The sequence below is a fragment of the Neopsephotus bourkii genome, unplaced genomic scaffold, assembly GCF_033783945.1.
Source record: "Neopsephotus bourkii isolate Nb327-2 ecotype Australia unplaced genomic scaffold, CSIRO-AGI_Nbou_v1 NB_1067, whole genome shotgun sequence".
Lineage (NCBI taxonomy): Eukaryota > Metazoa > Chordata > Aves > Psittaciformes > Psittacidae > Neopsephotus > Neopsephotus bourkii.
In genome coordinates, this window is record NW_026901555.1 from 1,486,334 (window position 1) to 1,508,988 (window position 22,655).

Genomic DNA, 22,655 nt, shown 5'->3' on the forward strand with positions numbered 1-22,655 from the left:
ATTGGGTAACGGCCCTGCCGCTCACTCTCCTCCCGCCAATCAGCACCGGCCACGCCCCTTTCCCCACTCACCCTTCTCCACCGCTCGGGAAACACACCTCTCCAGCACCGCCCGCCCGGGGCTGCCGCCCCCTCCCATTGGCTCACTGCCCTGCCAATCCGCCGGGGCCCCGCCTCACCCGGACAGACCGCTGCGAAGGCCGCCTCCCCACTAGCTCTGTCCGCTGATTGGGTGGCTGGGTAACGGCCGCCGTTTCCTATTGGCTGTCCCTCTTGTCACTCCGACAGGCCTCCGGGACGGCTTCCCGCTGTCCACCGCACCCCCCCCCGCCCGCCTCAGCGCCGGGGCCCCGCCCCCGCCTCCCTCCCGGCGCGCCCCCGCCCTCCGCGGGGTCACGTGATGTTTTCGCCGTGGTGCCGCCGAGGCCGCCTGCGTGAGTGCGAGTAGCTAGACGCGGTGCGGGCGGCGGGAGGGTGCGGGCGCGCAGGCACGGCCCGGTACGGCACCGCCCGACCCTATGCGCGGCCCGCTTCCCCGGTGAGCGCGGATCTCCGCTGCTCCGCCCGGTGCCCCTTTCCCGGCGCTCCGGACCCTGCCTGGCCCCTAAGATGGCGAGTGGGATGAATGGTCCGGGCGGCGGCGCGGCGGCCGGGGGCGGCGAGGAGGAGCTGGGCGCCCGCCACACGGGAGGCGGAGCCGTGCCTCAGCAGGCGCCCGGCGTGTTCGGCGCGGCGGCGGGCGAGGGGGAACCGGCGGCGGGCGAGGGCGGGCGCTGCCCGTCCCCTCAGCCCCACAACCTGCTGCTGCTGCTGCGGCGCTCGCCCAGCGCCTCGCTCTGCCTGGCGCCGGAGGCCGCCCCCGTGGCGGGCCGCAACGTTCCCGCGGCGGGCCGCGGCGGGCAGCCCCCCCCGGCGGGCCGCGGCCCTCCCCCGCCCGCCGCCGGCGAGGACGTGAGGAAGTGCGGCTACCTGCGGAAGCAGAAGCACGGGCACAAGCGGTACTTCGTCCTGCGCGCCGAGAGCCACCTGGCCCCCGCCCGGCTCGAGTACTACGACAGCGAGAAGAAGTTCAAGAGCAGCCTGCGGGCGGCGGGGGCCGGCGGGACGGGCTCCCTGTGCTGCCCCCCGCCCAAGCGGGTCATCCCCCTGTACCAGTGCTTCACCGTCAGCCGGCGGGCCGATGCCAAGCACAAGCACATCATCGCCTTGTACACCAAGGATGAGTACTTCGCCATGCTGGCAGAGAATGAGGCAGAACAGGAGGCCTGGTACCAGGCGATCAGTGAGCTCATGAGCCAGAGCAAGAGGGGCTTCCTGGAGCAGGAAGACCACGCCGACCAGCAGGTGGATGAGGATGATGAGCACTATGGGGCTGCCCTGAGGCCTGGCACTGTCTTCAAGGAGGTGTGGCAGGTCAACGTTAAGCCCAAAGGGTTGGGACAGACAAAAAACCTGACTGGAGTGTATAGGTTGTGCCTCTCCAGCAAGGCCATCCACCTCGTCAAGCTGAACTCGGAGGTGCCCTCTGTCCACCTGCAGCTAATGAATATTCGCCGCTGCGGACACTCGGAGAACTTCTTTTTCATCGAAGTGGGCAGATCTGCCTCTATTGGGCCTGGAGAGCTCTGGATGCAAGTGGATGATTCGGTGGTTGCCCAGAATATGCATGAGACTTTTCTGGACACCATGAAAGCTCTAAAGGCCTTTGCAGAGTTCAGGCCCCGAAGCAAAAGCCAGTCTTCTGGTGGTGGTAGTGGTACGAATCCCATCTCCTTCATCACCACCAGGAGGCACCTGGGCAACCTGCCCCCCAGCCAGACAGGCTTGCAGAGGAGGTCTAGAACTGAGAGTGTTGTTGGAGGGACCCCTCCTACCACCAAAAGCAGCAGCTCTTATCGCTTCAGAACATCCAGTGAAGGAGAAGGAACCATGACCAGACCTTTCAGGTCAGTGACTGGGAGTCTGATCCACCTCAACACTGCAAGGATGAATTTGGGCCGGCAAGAGGGGAGCGGAAGGTACGTGAGAGCTGCTTTCAGCTCGTCTTACCACACCAGGTCTGCTTCGCTGCCTGTTTCTCACTTTCCCTCCACGACAAGTCCCATCAGTGTTTCTTCCAGTAGTGGCCATGGCTCTGCTTCGGACATGTTGACCAGGCCTTCTAGCTCATCTGTTTGCGGTTCCCCAAGCGATGGGGGATTTATTTCTTCTGATGAATATGGCTCCAGCCCTGGAGACTTCAGGTACTTCCGGGTCCGGAGTAATACACCGGATTCCCTGGGAAACACGCCACCTATCAGAGAGGAGAACTGCCTGAGTGAGTACATGTCCATGAGTAAGCAACAGGTAGATGATAGCTCGCGAGATGATTATATGGAGGCTGAAAAGTGTTTCAGGAAAAGAACTTACTCTCTAACAAAACCAACTTCTGTAGCAGTGCAGCAGAAGACAACACAAACAGCTTTGTTAGATGAAGACTCTGCAGGAAATCATGGACGATTACTTTACTCTGAAACCCCGAAATTGAAAGATAACCATGAGTTGGAGTACAGTGATGCAAACCTCGATTCCGTATGTAACCAAAGTAGGAATAAAGCCAGGGATGATGGGTACATGCCCATGATGCCAGGAGTTGCATCTTCTCTATCCAGCAACAGTGATTATTTGCCAATGACTCCTAAAAGTATGTCTGTTCCAAAACAGATTAACAATTCGTGGTCACCGTCTCAGGTTGACTCCAGAGGATACATGATGATGTTTCCGAAAGCCAGCTCCTCACCTGTACGCAGTCCTTTAACTGGATTTGTTTCTAAAGGAAGTAATGAGAAAATTGCCAACAATGAGTATATGGATATGTCACCTGGTAATTCAGCTCCAAAGCACCCCAGTGATTCGAATTATATTCACACCGCTTCCATTCCCAAAGGTTTTAGTTCATATTTTTCTTTGCCCCGAAGCTTTAAGGCATTATCAGGACAGAACGGTGACCACAGTGAGTATGTTCCAATGTCTTCACCTGGAAAACTCTTGTATGGTGGACCAGAAAATGGAAAAGGGGTCAACAGTGAGGCTCTGGCTAATGGCATCTCTAAACTGCCAGTGGTGAAAGGTTCAGATGAAGGACTTGTGCAGAACAGGGCTACCAGGCCCACACGGCTCCCGCTGGGTACAAGAGGGAGTAACACTATCCCAAGAATGTATGATCGTACAGTTCCACCTGAGCCAGCGAGTCCTGGTGAATACATAAATATTGATTTTAATGAAAAGGCAAGTAATACTCCGTATTCCTTATCTGCAGAAGGATCCCCATCATCTCTAGGCTCAAGTAGCGACCACAGGCAGTCCCCGCTTTCTGATTATATGAGCGTTGACTTGGATGTACAGTCACCGAAAGTGGCGAAGGAACTGTCCAACTCTCTAACAGATATTTCAATTTATGCAAGTTCCAGTATTCCTAGAAACCAACCGAATCCTGATTATGCCAGGCTCTCATTCGGTACTGCTTGTGTGAGCACTGCCAGTAACAGGACTGATGACTACACGGAGATGACATTCAACATGGCAGCAACACCACCTCGACCATTTGCTGCCGAGTCTGACACCAGTGTAAAGATTGACAGCCCTTCTTCCATAGTTAACAGACTCTGCATTGTCGATCGATATGCTGGTAGCAGTAGCTTCCCTGTTCCTAGCTCTGAACCTCCAATGGGACCGAAAGTGATTCGAGCCGATCCTCAAGGCAGAAGGAGGCACAGTTCTGAAACATTCTCTTCTGCTGGGACTGTGACAACTTCCTCCTCATTCTTTACTGATAGTAGCAAAAGACACAGCTCTGCCTCATTTGATAATGTTTGGTTAAAACCAGATGAAAACATTTCTGATGGTCAGGAAAGCAAAATGTCCAGGGATACCTCAACTGGATTTCAGAATGGCTTAAACTACATCGCTCTGAATTTACGCGATGATCCTATAAGCTGTGAGGCGAGTACTACAGCGCCAACTTGCCACCTCCAAAATGGTACTTCAGGTTTGGACAGTGGAGCTTATGTAAGCATAGACTTCAGCAGATCCGATGGACTCAAGTGTAACGCTGCGAGAAAAGGTTGGTAACTTTAAAACCACTTCTCTTTCTTGCTTGCTTAACTGTAGGAGTGCTAAAATGTGGTATTAAGAGCAAGGTAAATGTTTCTTATGATCTTCTGTATCATTCTAGTACAGCATTCTACCCACTGAACCACTATGGAAGGGGACCTGGTCCTTGGCCTAAAAGATGCATGTGACTTTTCTAGGCAGTTAGAGCTGCTGCCATCAGCCTTGGTTTTTTATAAAAGAATTCTGCTAGTGTAACTGTTAATCATATTTCATTCTGTGTATCCTTGTCCTGAGGTTTTGGTAGCTTGTTTTTTCCCTTTGCTTTTGCTTTTCTCCTCTTCCCTTCTTATAACTGACTCTTCACTTTCTTTTTTGGTGAACTTGGTATTTTGTGATTTGTGTCATGGGTGGGGAAAGCTGAAAATCGCTGCATTAGGTGTAGACATCAAAATTCGGGGCTTAGATCTGTTCTTTTCAATACATGTAGGTGAAATGCATGGTTTAGGGTGTTTTGTGTGCAGATCTGCCCACATTGATGGAGTTGAATCATATGCAAACAGACCTTGATTATTTTCCCCTTGAAGTGTGCTCCTTTGAGCTCTGGTCTCCAAAGTACCCCTGTATCCTCTGGAAAAGCCATCTCCCCGTGGCTGGCTGGGGTGGTGGGAGACTCCTGCAGCCTGTGCCCTCTACCTTCACCAGTTAGTAGTATCCAGGTAGCTGAGCTGTAGCCCTTCCCCTGCTCTGCAGAGGGATCTGCCTTTTGCATAGCAGGTGAGGAATGCCTGTGACCAGAGCAGGCTCTGAGCAGTGTGTTCCAGGTCTGAACCTTTAGAGGGAAGCTGTTAGCTTTCAAGTGATCAGTCCTCTGACCCGGTTTAAGGTAGTGCTGTTGGAGGTGTGCATAAAAAATCAGGGTGTTGGGGGTAAGGAGAAGATGATGGGAGGAGGAGGGACACCCAGTATGATAAGCTGTCATGGTGGGAGCAAAAACCAGTAATTAGCTGTTAGTGGTACTTTGTGTGTCCACCGCCTGCACAGCACTGTTTGTGCAAGCACTGCATTGCACTGGAACTTGGGAAGCATAATCCTCCTTCTGGTGTTAGTGACCCACTGAACTCCTTACAGTAATGCACCCTCCCGGATAGAAAGCTGTGTGTGTTGGAAATGCTGTTTTCCTTTCTGTGCAAGTGTATGTGTAGTCAATAATTGATGAGTACTAAGAGGAAATATTTAATCGCTGTTGGACATTGATACTTGTCTACTCTCTGTCAACAGAGAAGGCAGTAAAGGGGCCAGCTACTGCTGGCTTTCTCATTCTCAACTACAGTCTTAAAACAGCAAAATTACTTTTTTTTCCTAGTTTCACTGTAAAACTCGGTGTCTAAAGGCAGAAGGTATTGCAGGAGCTTAAAATTGTGTAGCCTTTAATAGTGGAAGGTATAAGCCTGACTCAGCTCGCATGCCATTCGAAGTCTGGCAGCACTGCTTGGGGCTGCTCAGAAATGTGTGGTTTGCCTCAGTGGTTTTTTTCCTCTGCTTTGCTTTGTTGGTTGGAATCAAATTTAGAAGACGTTGAAAACTGCCAGTCCAAGAAGTGTTTTCTTCCAAAGTTAGTCTTTCAGCACTTGAGAGGTTTGTCTGCTAAGGCAAAGGCACTCTGGTTGCTGTAGCTGATTTATGATTATTTCTTTAAGCAGCCCCAAAGACACCAGAATTCCTGCTTGATCTTATTCCCCTCATGACTACGATCTGTGCTGTAAAGTAAAACTTACTAAATGGAGAGGGGCGGGGGGAAAACCCCAGAGGTTGTTTCCTTTCAGCTGTACTGTAAATATTACACTTGAAAGTATTTTTCAAGAGAGAATGGGTTTATAAATTGCATTTATAGTGAACATTTTGCTTACTACTGCCACAGCAAAATACCTACAGCCCTATGCTTGGTTTATTTTCCCCTTGTCTTTTACAAGTTGCAGAGGGGCAAGAGACTTGAACTTGCTGTTTTTCACTGTGATTTCAAGTTTTCTGGAAACGAAACATGAAAATGAAGTGAAACTGTGCAGAAAAACATGGGCTTTGGCAGGAAATTAAGCATGAAAATAGTAAGAGCTTAGGTTGGTGGTTCCTTTCTAGTCCTAAAAAGAGAAACAAAATTAAAAATCACTGCTCCCAAACAAGGCCTAACAGCTTTAAATAAAATACTGCTGGTATATGGTAGGGAGAGCAGGGGGGTTGTTCACTTGTAGGTGGCTCCTGGAGGGACAAACAGATTTTGGAATAGTCCAAGGCTGAAAGTAGCTCCCCAGCCTTGAATACAGCATTGTAAATTGGTGGTGTGTATCTGTGTCTTAGTAATGACTTAAAATTCTGGATGATAAAGATACCATTTTCATTCACATAGTAAATCGCGTCCCTAAGCTATAGCAAGTATGATTGTGGAAGTCTGTACTCCTGAAACAGCTTAACAGTTTCTGCTTCAATAAAGCTTTTAATATTTAAAATTTTTCTGTAGTACAGAAAAGCACTTTCATGTTCCATTTTAAATAGTGGAAATGAAGCTTTGCTCTTAAACCTCTTGTACCCTGAAGAGCTGTAGTGTGCCTGTGTGTAACTGATGGTTTTAATACTTCTGGAGACTTAGGGGAACTGAGTGCTGCCTTTTCTTCCCCTCTGCATCCCACTCTTTCAGTCCTTTTGCCTGAAAAATGCTCTGTGGTTAAATTCATTCTTAAGGAATATATTCAGCGGATGCCTTTACCCTTTCCTTCCTAGAAAGGAGCTATCCTATAGCGATTGAATTCTTTCAGGTAGAGAACTTTCTGTCTTTCCCCATTAACTACAGTTTTGCTGGAAGGAAAACACTTCCCAACTCCATGTTGTTTGCTTTTTTGTTTTGTTTTCCTTTGCTTAAATGGGATATTGTGCTCTGTGACTCAGCTGTGTTCTGGCTGCTGAGGGGGGTAGCATGATTTCCAATGCGTCGCTGCCCCCACATTGTAATTCCCAGACTCCTCTTGGTTCAGGTTCACTGATGTGAATCAAACTTTTTGTTTTTCCTTTCTCCATTCATGACATGGATGGAGGAGTGGGAGGGCACTGATGTGAAATGGTAAACAGGGCTGACTTGTTATTAATCTTTTATTTCAGGTTTAGGCAAAATTGAGCTGAGGGTTTATGTTGATAATGATGATGATAAAAAGCATATAAGGTTCTGATTTTTAGTGTTTGAAGTTTAAGGAGGTCATTAGCAAAACAGTTTCATCATGAAATTGTTTCACAATATTGAAGCAAGCGGTTTGCAGTTTTGATTACACGAATCTGAGTCATGAAATTTTGTGCTAGGAGTACAGAACACTAAAGCTACTTCAAACAGGGCTTAGCTAATGTATACCTTGTTATTGAACCTTGTAGAAACTGGGGAGGATAATGAGAATGGGGCGGCAATAAACTGCATAATGGGTCCTGTATAATACAGGTTTCTTCAGTCTTAATTAGAAACATTCAACCTGCAAGGATACCCTGGACTCCAAAACCAAAACACACTGTTCAGAGTAAATATAATGTTCAGCTTAGTATCAGCCCACCTATTTTACACCCACTCTTTAATCTTATCTCTACCTGATACTCTTAACACCATACTAAGATATTATTTCAGAAGGTTTCTGAAGTGTGGGATTATAATTTAAATGTTCCTCGCTTCTTTAATCTCCTTCTGTGCTACACTTGGCATGAGTGCTGTGTACGCTTTGGGGAGCTGAGGGGATGGAAAACAAGAACAGCTGTAAAGCAAAACTTGTGTTCCAGATTGTCCAGTTGGTAACTTGCATGTTTCGAATGCAAAATCATTGAAGAATATAATGAACAATATATACTTTGAGAAATTCAGAAGCTGGAAGTTTTAGCTATTACTAATATAGTAAATTACAGTTCATGGGATACCAGGCAAATAACTGCCCCTTTTGGGTTTCAGACTAGTGGTTTTTCAAAGTTTGCTTCAAACTGAGGCTCTTTTGTATTGGCAGAGTAGTTAAGGCATGGGCCCATTTAAAAATAACTTGAAGAACCCTACTGAAGCACATCCGAGCACCCGTGTGTCCTACATCTTTGAAGGAATGCTGGGGTAATGATTCTTTAAAGCAACACACAAATCCCAAACCATTTGAATCTTGCTGTAACAGATGCCACTTCAACAGTCTTGAGTGACTTACAGCTATGCTTAAAAATACCCAAGGTAACTTTCTCGAGTAGTATGTGAGCTGCTGAAGGCAGAGCAGATTTTTGTCGTGTGGCGTGGGAGTGAGCTAATTATGACATATTTGACCAAGAATCAGTTGGGTTTGACTTGCACTTGGGTGAGAAAGGCTGGGACAAGAATGTTCCCCTGCCGTTGAGAGAGAACGCTTGTAGTCAGTGTTGAAATGCTTCTGGGAATCAGCTTCCCAGACTTCAAACCCATGGCTGCAGCTGATGGTGACACGTGTCTTTTCTGGAAGTCTAACCCTTTCTGCTCATAGCTGTCTCGTAGGTTAAAGCATGGCTGCTGGACACATGGAGTTCTGGGAGTCACCTGGTGCCGGTCCATACTGCTGCCTTTTTTAAAGTCTTTTGGTGAAATCTTAAATGCATTATTACCCTTTTAGTTTTCCCTCTAAAACTTCATTCACAGCTTCTCTTCCTCCCCTGATGTCTGAGGGCCCCTTGTTCTCCATCGCCCGGGGTGGCCAGTTGGAGTAGCAATAGGAGGAGGTTTGCAGCTTCTACTTTGTCTTTCCAGTGCCTGTATTCCAGCCTGGGATTACTGGGGTGGTTTGTCTCTAGGTATTTATTTGGGGTTTTTTGTATGTCCAGTAGCATGTTAGGAGTAGGCAGAGTTAGGGTTTGGGTTTTTTCCCCTCTGCATATGCTCTTTTTTTTTTTTTTTTTAATGAAAGGATCTTTAATAAAGTTTTCTTCATAGAAAGGGCTGGGGGAGGGTTTATACCTTGAGGTTTTGGATGGTGCTAAAAAGAGCCCATAGTACTGTGTTGTACCTTGGTGTGTGTTTGTGTGCACTCTCTGTGGGTCTGTGGTGCTCCCAAAAACATGCTGAATGATGTCCAGTATGTTGATTGTGCTAACAAGTTTGTTTTTCTGAGCAGAATCGGGAAACAAACTCTACAATTTTAGGTATCGTTGTGATCAAATGTGGTGTTCCTCACTTAAAGGAAAATGGAGTGATAAAACTGAAAGGCAGGTGAGCAAATCTGCCTTTCTGGAGCCTGGGGATGTATTATTACCAGTGTTTTGTCCTAAAAATGTAGCGTTATCTTATGACACATCCTTCAGTGGTATGTACTGACTTGGCTGGAGAGCTGTCTTATGACCCACCCTGCAAATTTGCTGTTTGACTTCTTTTCACGTTTAGCATTTGCATATTAACAGCAGTCCAATGATCAAGTTGCACTATTGTCTTACAGGTTAAAGCAATGACTAGGAGAGCAGGAAAAAGCATGTTCTGGTTTTAATCAAGGCCTGCATCTCGGTAAAGGTCACTCGGCTTAGGGACGGTTAGGATTTAGCTGAGAACCTTGATCAATAGGGATTTGTGACATACTTGAGGGCAGAGGGGAGACAAAGGTAAATTAGCCTGACTCATCAAAGGCATCTCAGAGGTGTTGCTGAATATCTTACCTAAATGATCTTGAACATATAAGTGTTTGGATTTGTGGAGGTTTTGCTTCAGGTGTAGCATTACTCCAAGAGCAGCAGTGTAGTAGGCTGCTAGCAAGAATTTTCTGCCCTGGTCTAGTCCTGAGCTGTCTCTCAAGGGGCAAAGGCTGCTTAACTTCAAAACATGACTTTCCTATTAATTTAGCTATATCATCGAATGCTAATAATTCAGACTACTTGTGTGTGTGCATATATGTATGTTGTGTGCCAGTGATGTGTGAGTTAAGTGTAAGGTCTAATCCTTTCTGTTCTTCTGAGATGAAAGGGTTTCTGGAAGAGATGGCTTACACTGAAGTTAATGTAGTTAAGATTTGGCTGTGATTCCAAGGTTGATGATACAATTTAATGTGACTCAAGAAAATGAAAAACTTTTAAATTACTGCTGAAAGGTGAACAGTGCTTGTGTTCACTGTGTAGCATGTGTATATTATGACCTTAAGTATCCAACTGCATTATTATTTAGGGCATAAAATAGGTGAGAAGTGTTTTCTTTTTGCTAGGATATGAAAGGCTCACAAATACGCTACTGACGTGGAGTAAGGTTTTCCTTTCAGTAGAACAGGATTTTGTGGAATGACTGAAGGTATCAAAATGTTTTTTTTCTGTTTCTGAAAATCATGGGAAATGATGCTAAGGAGTATGCAAGTAACCTGGTAAAATTTGCTTCTGAATTTATAGAAGCACTAATGAATGATATCCTCCTTCCACAGGGAATAGTGCGATTCTGTTCCTATGCTTATGCCAAGCCCGCTTGCTTTATTGTTTATGGCTCTTGCTGAGCAGCTGAATTTGCAGGATAACTTTTTCTGATGCTGGATAGCCTGAGCCTGAACTATTTTTTTTGGGAACTGGTGCTTCTTTCGCACAGATCTGTTGGCCTTCCAGGAGTTTGGGGAGTTATGGGTGACCTTGAAGCAGATGCATCGTTAGATAAATGAGAGGCTGTTGCATACCAAACCTAGAGAAGGTATTAATGTGAACTGTGTGATACCTTACTTGTGTGAAAACGGTTTGGATATCAACAGGCATTAATATTTCAATGTCTTTCGTGGCACCTTGTTGACAATTGGGCCAAACTGGCCAAAACAAACCAGCAAATGGTGCAGCCTTTGCTTTTCTGGTCTGGGTCCTGGAGGCTGGTTGCAGGTGGGTTGGCCAAGGGGGTTCTTCAGCACTAGGTGGATGCAGGTACAACATCCATCAGTGCAGATGAAGGAACATGTTTTAAGTTCTGTAAGTCTAAACCAATGAAGTTTCTGAAGTCTGAACGAATGTGGCTTAAGGGGCAAAAAGAAACTCTTTGCTGTATGGATGTTTGGGGTTATTTTTGTATTTTAAGTTAGTCTGATAGAAAACTTTGTCAGCTGTTTGAGTTTGCAGCAGTAATATCCACAGCTGAGTTCAGACTTCCAGAATATTTGCTTTTTGTCCATGAGACACTTTGGGAGGTGTTTGCCATCTATATTTAACTCCGTGGTGTTTTTTGGGGGTGGGGTAGATGGGTTTTTTGTTTGTTTTCTTTTAGAACAAGATGTTTTTAAATGGCAGATTGTGGTGAACAGGAAATCAGTTAGAAATGAGTTGAGAAAAAAATGAACAGATCTGATCTTGAGGTCATTCAGATGGTATTACGACAGTGAGTCTGTTAATGAAAGCTTGTCGCTCCAGACATGATCTCTCCTCGCTGCAGAACCTGAACAGGTAGGCAAGATGGAGGTCCCTGTACGATGCCACAAATGTAAATGTGTTGGTCCCTGTCCTTAGGAGCTTGCAATTTAAAAGATGAAGCTAAGGAGATGGATGAAACTTAATGTGCTGGGGTGGAGAGTGAGATAAGGATCAAGGCTGCTACCATTGGCAGAGTGAAGATAAGAGCCAGCCTCAAAGAGATAAAAGTGGTTGGGAGAGAGGAAGCTGATGGAGACACTTGGAAGGGTATGCACACAGCAGGGAGTGATGGAAGGTAGCGAGCTATAAATACAGTGGTTGTAATGGTTTAAGTGACTTGAAAAGGATGAGGTAAATGTCAGAACACTGGCCAGGATATTAATCTTAGTAAGAGGAATGTGGGCCAACATGTATCTCCGAGTTAGGAGCATGTCCTAGTGTTTACTTCTCCCTTTTAGACATGGAATGTGATTTTTCTCTTTTCTCATTTTTTTCTTTTCTTTTTCCTTTCTGTAATTCAGTTTTCCTGCAGCCATGTGAATGGTGGATTTGGTGCAAGCAGGGTGCAGGAACGTGTGCTGGACCACAGTGCAGCATCCCCAGGCTGTTAGTGTCACATGGACCTGCATCCTCTCTTCTTTATGAGACTTTGATCCAGAAGCAGCTGGGGTGATGGAGCTGCCTTGGCACTACTGCTGGTTCCTTCTTGACGTTGCAAGGGCTTTTTAGGTTGTCTCTGAGTTTTGTGTAATCTTCTGGCACTGGGGAGGAGGCAGCAGTGTGGCTTGAGAGATACATTCACCTCTAGGATTTGTAACCAGCATGTTGTAGCATTTGGAGCCTGGCTATAGACAGGGATGTGTGGATAGCACCCACTTATCTGTGGTGTCCTGCTGAAGCTGGAGTGTGAAACGATGGCTGAGACAGGAGAAAGTCCATTTCTTTCTGTGTGGGTAAATCAGGTTGAGCAGACGCTGTAGTGGTTGCGGCGAGTCTGGAAGTGGTGGCAGCAGCGAGGCTGGATTCACTGTTGAGGGTATAAGCGATTGAAATATTAATGTTGACATGTTCCACAGGGAAATGCCAAATGAGAGTTGCACACTGTTGATTACAAGTGGTCTGTGTGTGGGCAGTTTAACTTTGTCCTTATGAGCCCCTGAGTTGCTCCTGGAAGCTGAAGGCCCTATCCTTGGCTCCTGTGCGTGTGCTGTGATTTGAGAAGATCTTGCTCCACACAGGCAGTGCAACCTGAACCTTTCTTCTTCCCTGCATAAGCCAGGGGTTTGGGTATCCTAATGGTAATGCAGACTTAATAATCTGAGAGAATGTGAAAAATGGGTGTGTGCCACTGCTGTGTGTGTGGTGGCTGATGGCAAAGCTTTGTTTGGCTTCTTTTGTTAGGCATGCATGGGCAGAAGGTAGGGCTGAGGAGGGAGTAACTGCTGGAGTATGTGTCCATTTAGTAAGTTTCTGCCTTTGACAGTCATTTATGGCAGTAGAAGTGAAAGAAGAAGGTAGTACTGAATGCTTCCAAGCATCAGTGGCTGAAGTGGTTGGGAAGAACTGGAACAGGTGAAACTTCCTGTAGGGAGGAAAAACCTTGGGTAGAAAGAAGGAAGTATCAGGAAAGATGACTGGGAAGGTGATTAGCCATGAGTGACACTGGCCTTTCTCTTAGTTGTGTTCGTAAGAACAGCTTGGCTCTCTCCAAGGGAAGACCTGTGCCTGCAAGCAGACACCACCCAGCAGAGGAAGAGCAGGGCAGGTATAATACTTTCCCACAAACATACACCCAGCCTCTGATTTATTTCTTTTCCTTCAGCTTGGGGGGTTTCCTGAGCCTGATGTTGTTTGTCTGATTTATAATCCTTTATGGATCTTTAATCCAAGTACTTTTCCAGTCTCTCTTTGATCCTGCGTAAACTCATGCATCCACAGCAGCCTGTGGTCAGTCAGGCAGGGCATGCTGCGCACAGACCTCTCTGGGTCTGTTCTGAGCTCTGCTCCATACCAGCTTTGTTTGGCAGCCCCTTGGTGGTGTACTGGAAGAGGTGACAAACCCTATCTTGTCTCTCCCTGCACTCAGGATGGTGTGGGTGCTGCATCCTCCTTTGCTGTGCATGCAACCAGTGTGCTGTCAGCAGCTTCCTGCACCGCACACAGCAGGGACCTGTGATAGAATATTCTCTTTAATTTCCTGATATGTCCAAATATTTCTCTGCAGGCTGAAGGGTCCCTGCTACCTGCTGTTCCTCACCAGGAACCTGCTTCACACCTCTCATGAGTTTTACTGCAGTCCTCCAAAACTCTCCAGTTACTGCAGCTCCTTTTTGGCTATGATTTACCTATGTTTTCTGCAGCTTAGGAGGTCATTTGTGGAATGCTGCACACATGCCTTCAGGGTGCTTTCAGAAAAGAAGAATCTTTTGCAACTTGAAAATCTGAAACTTTTGTGTGATTTTTAAGTGGAGAGAGGTTAATTGTGTAGTATTGTCTTGCTGTATTGTAATAGAAATTCAGCTTAAAAACCATCTCCAAGCCTCTCAGCACCTTCTTGTCAAGCTGTCCAGTGCAATTTGAGTTGGCATTAGGCCCCTGCCAAAGCTGCATGCAAGTTTCCTAATTCTAGGAACAGTATCAGTAAGAGATGAAAAGAGGGAGTGTGCGCAAGGCCTTCCTAGAAACAACGCTACTGTTTATTAAAACAGAGAAAGAAGCCACTGTTGCAAAAGATAAGGCATTTCTGCAGAGGGAATAAAAGATGATCTTGAAGCACAGGAGATGTTTTTTAGCTTGTGAAATTGCTCAGCACTAAGAATAGCAGAACCACGTTTTGAATGAACAATTGTGGATAAAGATCATTTGTAAGAGTAACTTTGCCTTCTCAATTTTAGAAATACATTTTGAGAAGGATGTGTTATTACCAGTCATTGTGTTTAAATAATTCATCCAGTGGAGAGGGCTTCATGTAACAGGTTTTCTTAAAACAAATGTTGCTGCCTTTTCTTGCTTGTGGGAAGTCAGTAAAATTGTACGCACAAACTACATCTATCAGCTCAATTTTGAGCATGGTTAGGTTGTTGTTGAATGAAGTATGTGGAATTCTGCTTTCCTCAAACAACACCACTTGCCTCTAGCAAGCTATGCCTTTAAAATAAGGCCTCAAGGAAATACAGGAGAGTAACTGGGTAATTGGTAAGATATGGGGTGAAAAAAACCCCAAACCCATCACTAACTGATGAAGAATTCATCTGGGCAAATGACCTTTTTCTCCACAACCTGCATGCCGTGTGTGAGGCCTGAAATGGAGCTCCTTGTAGTTCTGCCCTGTCACGGTAGCAGGGACATGGAGGCACATGTTGTATCTGAGGTTCTGCAGGGATTTTGTGCTTTCCTGCATAACAGGAGCATTGTGTGGCCACGTGCACCAGAAAGTCTGGGGCTGTTCTCCTGCTTCTGATGTGTGTAAGTCAGATGAATTCCCATTTCCCCCTAACCTGAACTTCAGGAAATGGAGAACTTCAGTAGCATTCTCCAGAAAGCATTAAGCCGTCTTAGTCTTTGACGTGGAGATTTTAATCATTTAATTATCTTAGATTAATATCTCCTGTAAGCAAAGCTTTTATCCTTTCAGGAATCAGTTGCAGAATTCTGTCAGTAAAAGCCTTTCCTGTAAAAACAGATACTGTTTAGTATAGATTTCTTTGAGAGAATCAGGATTTGTCTGTAACAGTCTTAAACACTCTTGCTTTGTCTCAAAGCGGCCTGACTTGTATGACCTTAACTCAGATGCAGGACATGAAGTGTGAATTGGATATATTCTCACCTGATGTGTTTTCAAATGGAATGCTCTGGGGTTGCAGTCCAATGAATTCAGACTAATCTAATCCTCTGCCCCAACTTTCATAAAGCTGTGGGTTATTTTAACATAGAGAACTCGCAGAGCACTTTGTCAGCGTGTTCCTTAATGTGAAACAAGACGTTTTGGAGCAGTGGCATGCTGCCATCCCATTTTAAATATTTGCCCTCTTAGTTTCTCTCTGCCTTTGCGATCCTTTTCCTCTGATTGTTCCTCCGAAGGGCTCTGGCAGCTCTGTGTAGCTTTAGAATCTGATCCCATCTTCAACTGAGGAATTCAAACGCGCTTGTGTAATGAAGAGAACGTTGTTTTAATTGTCTAAACTTAACTTATTTTGAGAGGTGATCTGTGGAGATGTCCGGATGCTTCCTGGACCAGTTTCCCATGTTAAATGTGTGTAGGAAGTGGCATTGATGTTGTTTCCTGCATTCTGAGGCAGCAGAGCTCAGTTTTGCATAAAGGCTGAAACTTTTGTACAGTATGTGTTAATGAAGCTGAAGTTTGAATAGGCAGGGTGCATTTCTAGGCTGCTCCAGCAGTGGGGGGGGTTCTGGGTTCAGGTTTTTGTGGCTTATCTGTCATGATCAGTTATCAAATGTTTTTTTTTGGGTAGACTGAGCAGATTTTCTCGGAAGAGCTCGTGACAGTCCAGGAACAGCCGTGTGCTTACGCTGCAAGTGAAGGTTATCTCCCAGCTTGTTGCGTCTCATCTGGCCACTGGGTTTTATTTGGTGGCATTTACGCTTTGAGGGTCTGCTGGGCTGTTCTGTGGGCACTGTCCCTCCCTTCCCAGCCAGTTTGTATCTCATCATTGGTTTTCCTTTTACAGGAGTTATTTCACCCATTGCTGACAGCTCCTTTACTGTTCAAGCAGTGTTGAGCCAAAGACACGTGGTCTCTGTAATGAAATGCTAATCTGGTTTTTGGTGGTGATCAGCAAGTCTCATATTTGTACTATTAACATAGAAAAATGTTGGTGATGAATCTTACATTGTGAAGACTGAAATAAGATCATCCAGCTTCATAGAAGCTGTGTTGTTTTCTTCAAGCACATTGTGTCCTCATCTACTCTCTACTCAGAAGATCATAGAATCCCAGACTGGTTTGGGTTGGAAGGGCCCTTAAAGCTCATCCACTTCCAACCCTGTGCCACAGGCAGGGACACCTTTCACTAGGGCAGGTTGTTGTTCCAAGCCCCACTTGAGCCCTGTCAGGAGCCACCAAGGAGCTTAACACATGAGCACTCTTGCAACCGTGCTAAATAAACCCACGTCACTTCTGGAGGATCCTCCTTGCAGCGAGGAACTGCAGAGGTGGAAATCCACAGATTAGCTCCGGGTATCAACAGCACAACAGGCATGGGCCTTGTTCTTGCTTACGTTAAACCCATTTTACACCTCTTTGATGAATAACTTTGCTTGTGGTGCATGTGTGGTGCGATCACAGCTGGCTACGGGTGCCTCTCCAAACAAAAGCAGTGCTCTGCTGTCAGCCAGGTTCCTGCTCGCTCCTGGCAGGCAGCTGAGCCCTATGAGAGCCAGTCCAGTGGGTGGTTCAGCTCAGATCTGCTGTCTGGGAGGATGCGGTGGAGGAAGCCACATCAGTGGGAGCTCATGCAGCTTCATCGGTCAGATATCAGTATCGGGGCTCCTGGCTGCGACCACAGAAACTGTCCCTGGCCCTGCTGGAGACCCTGTGTGCCCCTGGGTGTGACATGGGATTTCTTTGATGCCCAGAGCTCACTGGTGGAACAGGCTTCTGAATGCACTCGTACAAGTGGTGGTGGCTGCAGATGCCTCGTGGGAAGGATCTTGCAAGACCTCAGTCTCCTCTTGGATTTCAGAGGGAAGCTTTTTTTTTGTAATGTGGTCAAGTTTCATGAGTTCCTTTTTGCCTTTTCTATCTTTTATGTCAATTTCGTATCTATATATACACACACATGCTGGATGCTTTCAGCAAAGAGCTGATGACTCAGGGCATCAGCCAGCTGCACTGCTCCAACTGCAAGACTGAAATTTCCAGCTCTAACAAGGGGATTAGGGAAGTGGTGACAACTCAAGGCTTTATGAGACTGTTATCAGCTTGCAGGTAAAGTTTATGTGAAACTCCCTTATGTTTATTAACACTTCCCACAATTCTGTTTTGGCTTTAAAAATGAAGAGGAAACACATTGAAGTGTAATTTGTGTGTGTCCCATGATTATAAACTAATGAGATGATGTTTAACAAGTAGAGTTTTGGGATGAGGGATGCTGTACGGAGGTCCTGAGCTTGCCTTTATGCTGGTTTAATGATGTGTTTGAGGCAGGACATCCATGGGTTTTATAAGTTGTAGTGAGGCTTAGCTGGGGATAGTTTCTTCTGGTTCCTGTGTTAGTCTGGCCTCTGATTTGAGTTACCTGGTGAGCTTGCTGTGGGATTGGTTCTCGTGCTGTCTTTGGAGTTAGGCCAGGCTTGTTTACAGAATCCAACTTGGGAGGTAAGCAGATCTTCTTGCTCTTAGGCTCTTCCTCATCTCCTCCAAGTATCTTGAACGTAACTTTGATGAAGCTTTCAGATTTTGAGGTGTTCAGGTTTCAGGTATAGAGTTCTGCCACTTGGGGTTGTCTGGTTCAAACCACCGGGCCTTTGCTCTTCCAAATGTTTTGGGGATGTGCTTGGAGAGATTAGAATAACTTGTCAAACGGCTTTCAGGTGTGCCTTGTGTGTTAGGCGTGGAGGAAAAATGTCCTGACAAAGGCAGAGACAGTTTTTGAAGTTCCTTTTATGTAAGCTTACAGGTCCACAGCAAGGAAAGGGTGGGGGGGATGCTGGTAAATGTTAATTTTTCCTGAATATAAGTTTAATATAGAAGCTTTAACTGCTGTAATGCTTGACTTGCGTGCATGGTTGAGGTGTGATTCACTGCCGGCCCTGGTGCCTATTTCCATCCTTTGGTCCTTTTTCTAAAGAGGAAAACTGTTTCAAAAATAATAGCTTCTCTTGGCCTTTGTGAAAACAAAGCCATCCCTAACCACATCACGCTCTGCGTGCAACAAGCAAGAGCTTTTTGTAGTGATCTTGTGATGCCTGGGAAATAATACAAACGGAGAGTCTCGGCTTGCGGGTGTGTTTTGGCTGCCGCCTCCCTGAATTGTGGAAACCCAAGTTACTGCCGGTTTGAAATCACTGTGGATTTGAAAGATGAAACTCAGCAGCCCAGCTCCTGGTGTGGGCTGAGTGGGGATGAAAGGGAGTTTCCCCTCGAGTGGAAGGAGCCCTCTGTGCTTCTGCACCATGTCCAGCTCCACCACGGTCTCTGCTTCTCTGTCTCTGGAGCAATGGGCAGCCTTTGCCAAGCGCTGGGGCAGTCCCAGGGGCACGGAGCTCAGCTCAGCTTTGTTCTTTTTGCTCCTGGCTTTTTCCTTTCCTTTCTTTTCTCTTGTGAAGGGCTGGTATTTTTAGCTGGACGGAAACCAGCACTTCTTCAGCTCAGGGTGGAGTTGGTGTGTGCGTGCTGTATGATGGGTTATGTAAGTAAACATACAGGTTTGCATTATTATCTATAATGCTTGTTCTGTAGGTGTTCTGCAGCGTGTTCCTGGGGTAGGGGCAGCAAAGCACTGTGCTTCCTTCAGCAGTGAGGTTTAACTGAGTGCCTCGTGACCCTGCGGGAGAGCACGGGCAGGGTTAAGCTCTGAAACACCTTTGTTGATTCCAGCAGGCCACATTGCCATTGCTGTGCTTCGTGATGGAGCATTCTCCAGTTCTCCTCAGGGGCACTGAGGGAGCTTGTGCTGTGCGTGGCTTTGAGGGGAAAAGTAGGCTGTGTCTGTGATCTTTCTGAAGATTGAATCTCTTATGTAGCTGTTGTTTCTCAATGAGAGCAACCTGCTCTTCTGTTCCATCAAACCTTGAAGGGAAGGTGGCCAAAGCCACCTGATGGGCAGAGAACAGTGCCCTCAGGCTTGGCCAAGGGGATGGAAGTGGTGGAAGGGGACTGGGAGCCAATGTAGCTTGGTCATTTGGCTGATAATACTGCTCCACACTTAGTTTGTGTTCACAGTGGCTCTGTATGGAGCAGAAGGGACTTTGTAGTGAGCTGAAACACAGCTGCTTGTGTGCTCCTCAGTCTGTGCTCCCATGGGTGCAGGAAGCATTCACATCCCCTTCATCAGTTCATTCTGCGTCGGGAACCTTATGAGTCACCCTCACCTCGGCACGTGCGTGGTTAACTGCAGAGCTGCTGTTCTGCTTCAAGGTCCTCTTTCCTGTGTCCGTTTCTGTCTCATCACCCAACAGTATTTTCCTCTAATTGTATTTCCCCCTCCCTCATTTTACCAAGCACTTTGTATTTTGCCTTTTCCCGTCAGCTTGAGCCACTGGTTTTGCTGACAGCAGTGAAGGTGGCCGCCTGCCATTGCTGCGTGCTTCTGTTGCCTACCTTGAAAGAGAGGAAACTGCACTCTGAGGTGTTCCTTGTTATAACTAAATTAAGCTTCTTCCTGAAAAGTTGAGGCCGGGGCACGCAGCTGTCATGACTTGCTGCTCCCTGCTTGGAGCTGGTGTTGCAGGCAGTGTTTGCATTGCAGTTCTGTACCTGCTGTCAATGGGAGTGTTGGCCACAGCCTTAATTACACCTGGGTGAACAGAACTGCTCTGCGTTCATCCTGTGCCGGTGCTTAGGAATCACCCCTGCTCTGTGCGGGGGGAGGATCGAGGTCTCAGTGAAATGGTGATGGGGCTGCAGGCTTTGGTCCTTCCCACAGTGCAGGTCAGTGTCATAGAATCCCAGCCTGGTTTGGGTTGAAGGGACCTCCAAGCTCATCCACGGGCAGGGACACCTTCCACTGGAGCAGCTTGCTCCAAGCCCCGGTGTCCAACCTGGCCTTGGACACTGCCTGGGATGGGGCAGCCACATGGCAGCTTGTGGCTGCAGCAGCTCCTCAGGGCTGGCTTCAGGCTTCATAGTTCTTCCCAATGGCTCAGGATCCCCGAGCCTGTTGCCACCTGGAAGCATTCCCGGGCTCTATGCAGGACCTGTGCTCTGCACTCCTGCAGTGGATAAGCTCTCTGCATTCTCCTCACTAGAAAACCCTTTTTTTCCAATATAACTTGCATTCAAATGTCACTGACTTATTTTTTCCCCTCCTTCCTAGACTGACTGCATTGCCATGGAAACCATTGTGGGAAGAGAAGACTTTTCTGCTGGTAACTCCAGAAACTGTGTGGTGCTTTTGGAAGCAAAGCTCAGCTCCAGCCGGCTACTTTCATTTCCACCAGCACGGGCATGGACACACATCCTTTTAATTAATTTCTCTTCATAGACATCAGCTCTCTACAGTTGAATTGATTTGAATTGAGATTCATTTTTTTTGTCATAGCTGTGCTTTGGTGATGGAATTTGGTCTTTCATGTCCTATCTATTTGGGAGGCAGTGTGAATGCTAATAGGAGATCCCTGTATGCCCCTTTCTTCCTCCTGCCTCTCCCGTTAATCATTGTTTTTATTTATATTCTGAGAAGTCAAAGCTGGTTTCTGGCTGTCTGTTTAACATGGGGGTTGCTTCTCTGGTACATTAACAAGTGGTTAGCTTAAAACATGTATTGTTTAGGAATCTTTTGGCAGTTCTGGATTTCTTCAGGTGGCCGGGCAGAAGCAGGGGTGCATGGAGGCATGGATGGATGGATGGATGGATTCATGGATGGATGGATGGCTGGAGAGGTGCACATCAGTTGGGGGTGACCCCAGGCACTGACTGGGTCTGAGAAGAAGGAAAGGCCTCTTCTGCCTTTTTTTCCCCCTCTCTTTATTTAAGGTTTTGCTTTATGGTACAAGAGGTGTTTCTCGATCATAGGCTAGAGTGTTCTAACTCAAATGTCTGCCAGAGCTTAAACTGAGTTACTTTGTTTGCTCAGAATCTTGGTATGTACAAGGTAGGATTAATGGGCTGGTTGTCTTGTAAATTGTTTTGTTCTTACCCTTGAGATGCTTGTTTATAAATACGATTGTGTCAAATGAGGTTTCTGTTGGTGCATTCGAATGGGGAGCTGCAGGGTGGGACCCAGCGTGTGAGACTCCTGCATTATACTTTTCAGCTGTAGCTTTCTGAAGAAGAACCACCCCGATTGATCTTATTTTCAGGCAAAGTCCCATCTTAAATCTGGGACTGTTTCTGTTCTTCCTGGCATAATGGGGGGGGGAAGGAAAAGGTGGGCTCATCAGCTGTTGTTTCCCACTCCCACAAAGGTGAGCGATGACCATTTGAAGTAAGCCCTGGTTTCTCTACAATTTAAGTGCTTCACTCCTGTACTGATTTATTTGGGGGGGGGGGGGTGGGTGTTTGAAATGAGTTTTGAGCACTGCTATAGAGTGTGACACGAGGTGTTGGTACGTGCGGTGTGTGATAAAAACCACTGATGACTGATGAAGGGTTTGGAAGCGGTACGTGAATCCTCGTGCTGTTCTGCACCACGCCGCTGGTACATCCTCCTCGGTGTGTATTGTACAACTGACCCGTCAGGCTGCCTCACCTCCAACATACAACCTTAAGATTGCTGGGACAGTTCACACAACCAATCGGACACTGTCGGCTTGGATTGCTCGGTGATGGGTACCCAAATCTATTTTTGAGTAGTATTAAAGTGTACACGTCATTAAAATACAAAGGCTTTTGTTTTGGAAACATGGTAGCAATCAGTTTACACAGTATCTAGTGACAGGCAAAACTGTTGCTACAGGGTTTAAAAGCACAGTCCCCTTTTGGATTCTGGAAGAGGAGTTTCACTTGGTACAGATACTTGTTGCTGCTAAACATGAATTGAAACTAAGACCACTCTTACAGACCACGTTACTGTCTCGCCATATAGCTTCTGTTTGGCCTCTTAAATTAATACTGCAATACATACAGAGCTTTTCATAAAGCTGTACATCTTTTCTAAGAAATCAAAATTTGGATGGAGATTGTTGTAAACAATGTGAAAGGAAGAGGTGGTTTTGAAGACATTTGTTACATACTTACTTCAGATTAGATCCCTGAGGCTGCCATTGTACAATATACAGCACTGATTTAATAAATGCTGAATAAATAAGTAAATGGGTAACCTCAAATGTAGTGGTACAAATACTAATAGGTACGGCATAATAAATATGCAATCTTTTTGAATCTCTTAGTTTACAGCAACTAATTTATTCAGTATTGTGCTGGAAGAACATTTTTGGATGATGTAAAACATATCACTCTCTATACTACCTTCCAGCTACCCGTTTATGCTGCTGTATAGTACAGAAATACCAATGATAGAACAATGTTTGTCCTGTAAATTTAATTTGATATTGGACAGTTCTTGT

The 22,655-nt window shown here is 46.3% G+C and overlaps 1 protein-coding gene across 1 annotated transcript; it reads left to right on the forward strand.

Moving 5' to 3' along the window:
• Nucleotides 1–371: 371 nt before the first annotated feature.
• Nucleotides 372–20,835, forward strand: IRS4 (insulin receptor substrate 4). Its single transcript, XM_061361880.1, has 2 exons — nucleotides 372–4,101; nucleotides 20,465–20,835. The coding sequence occupies exons 1-2, from the start codon at nucleotides 609–611 to the stop codon at nucleotides 20,467–20,469; spliced, it is 3,498 nt and encodes a 1,165-aa protein (XP_061217864.1). The 5' UTR covers nucleotides 372–608; the 3' UTR covers nucleotides 20,470–20,835.
• The last annotated feature ends 1,820 nt before the right edge of the window (nucleotides 20,836–22,655 follow it).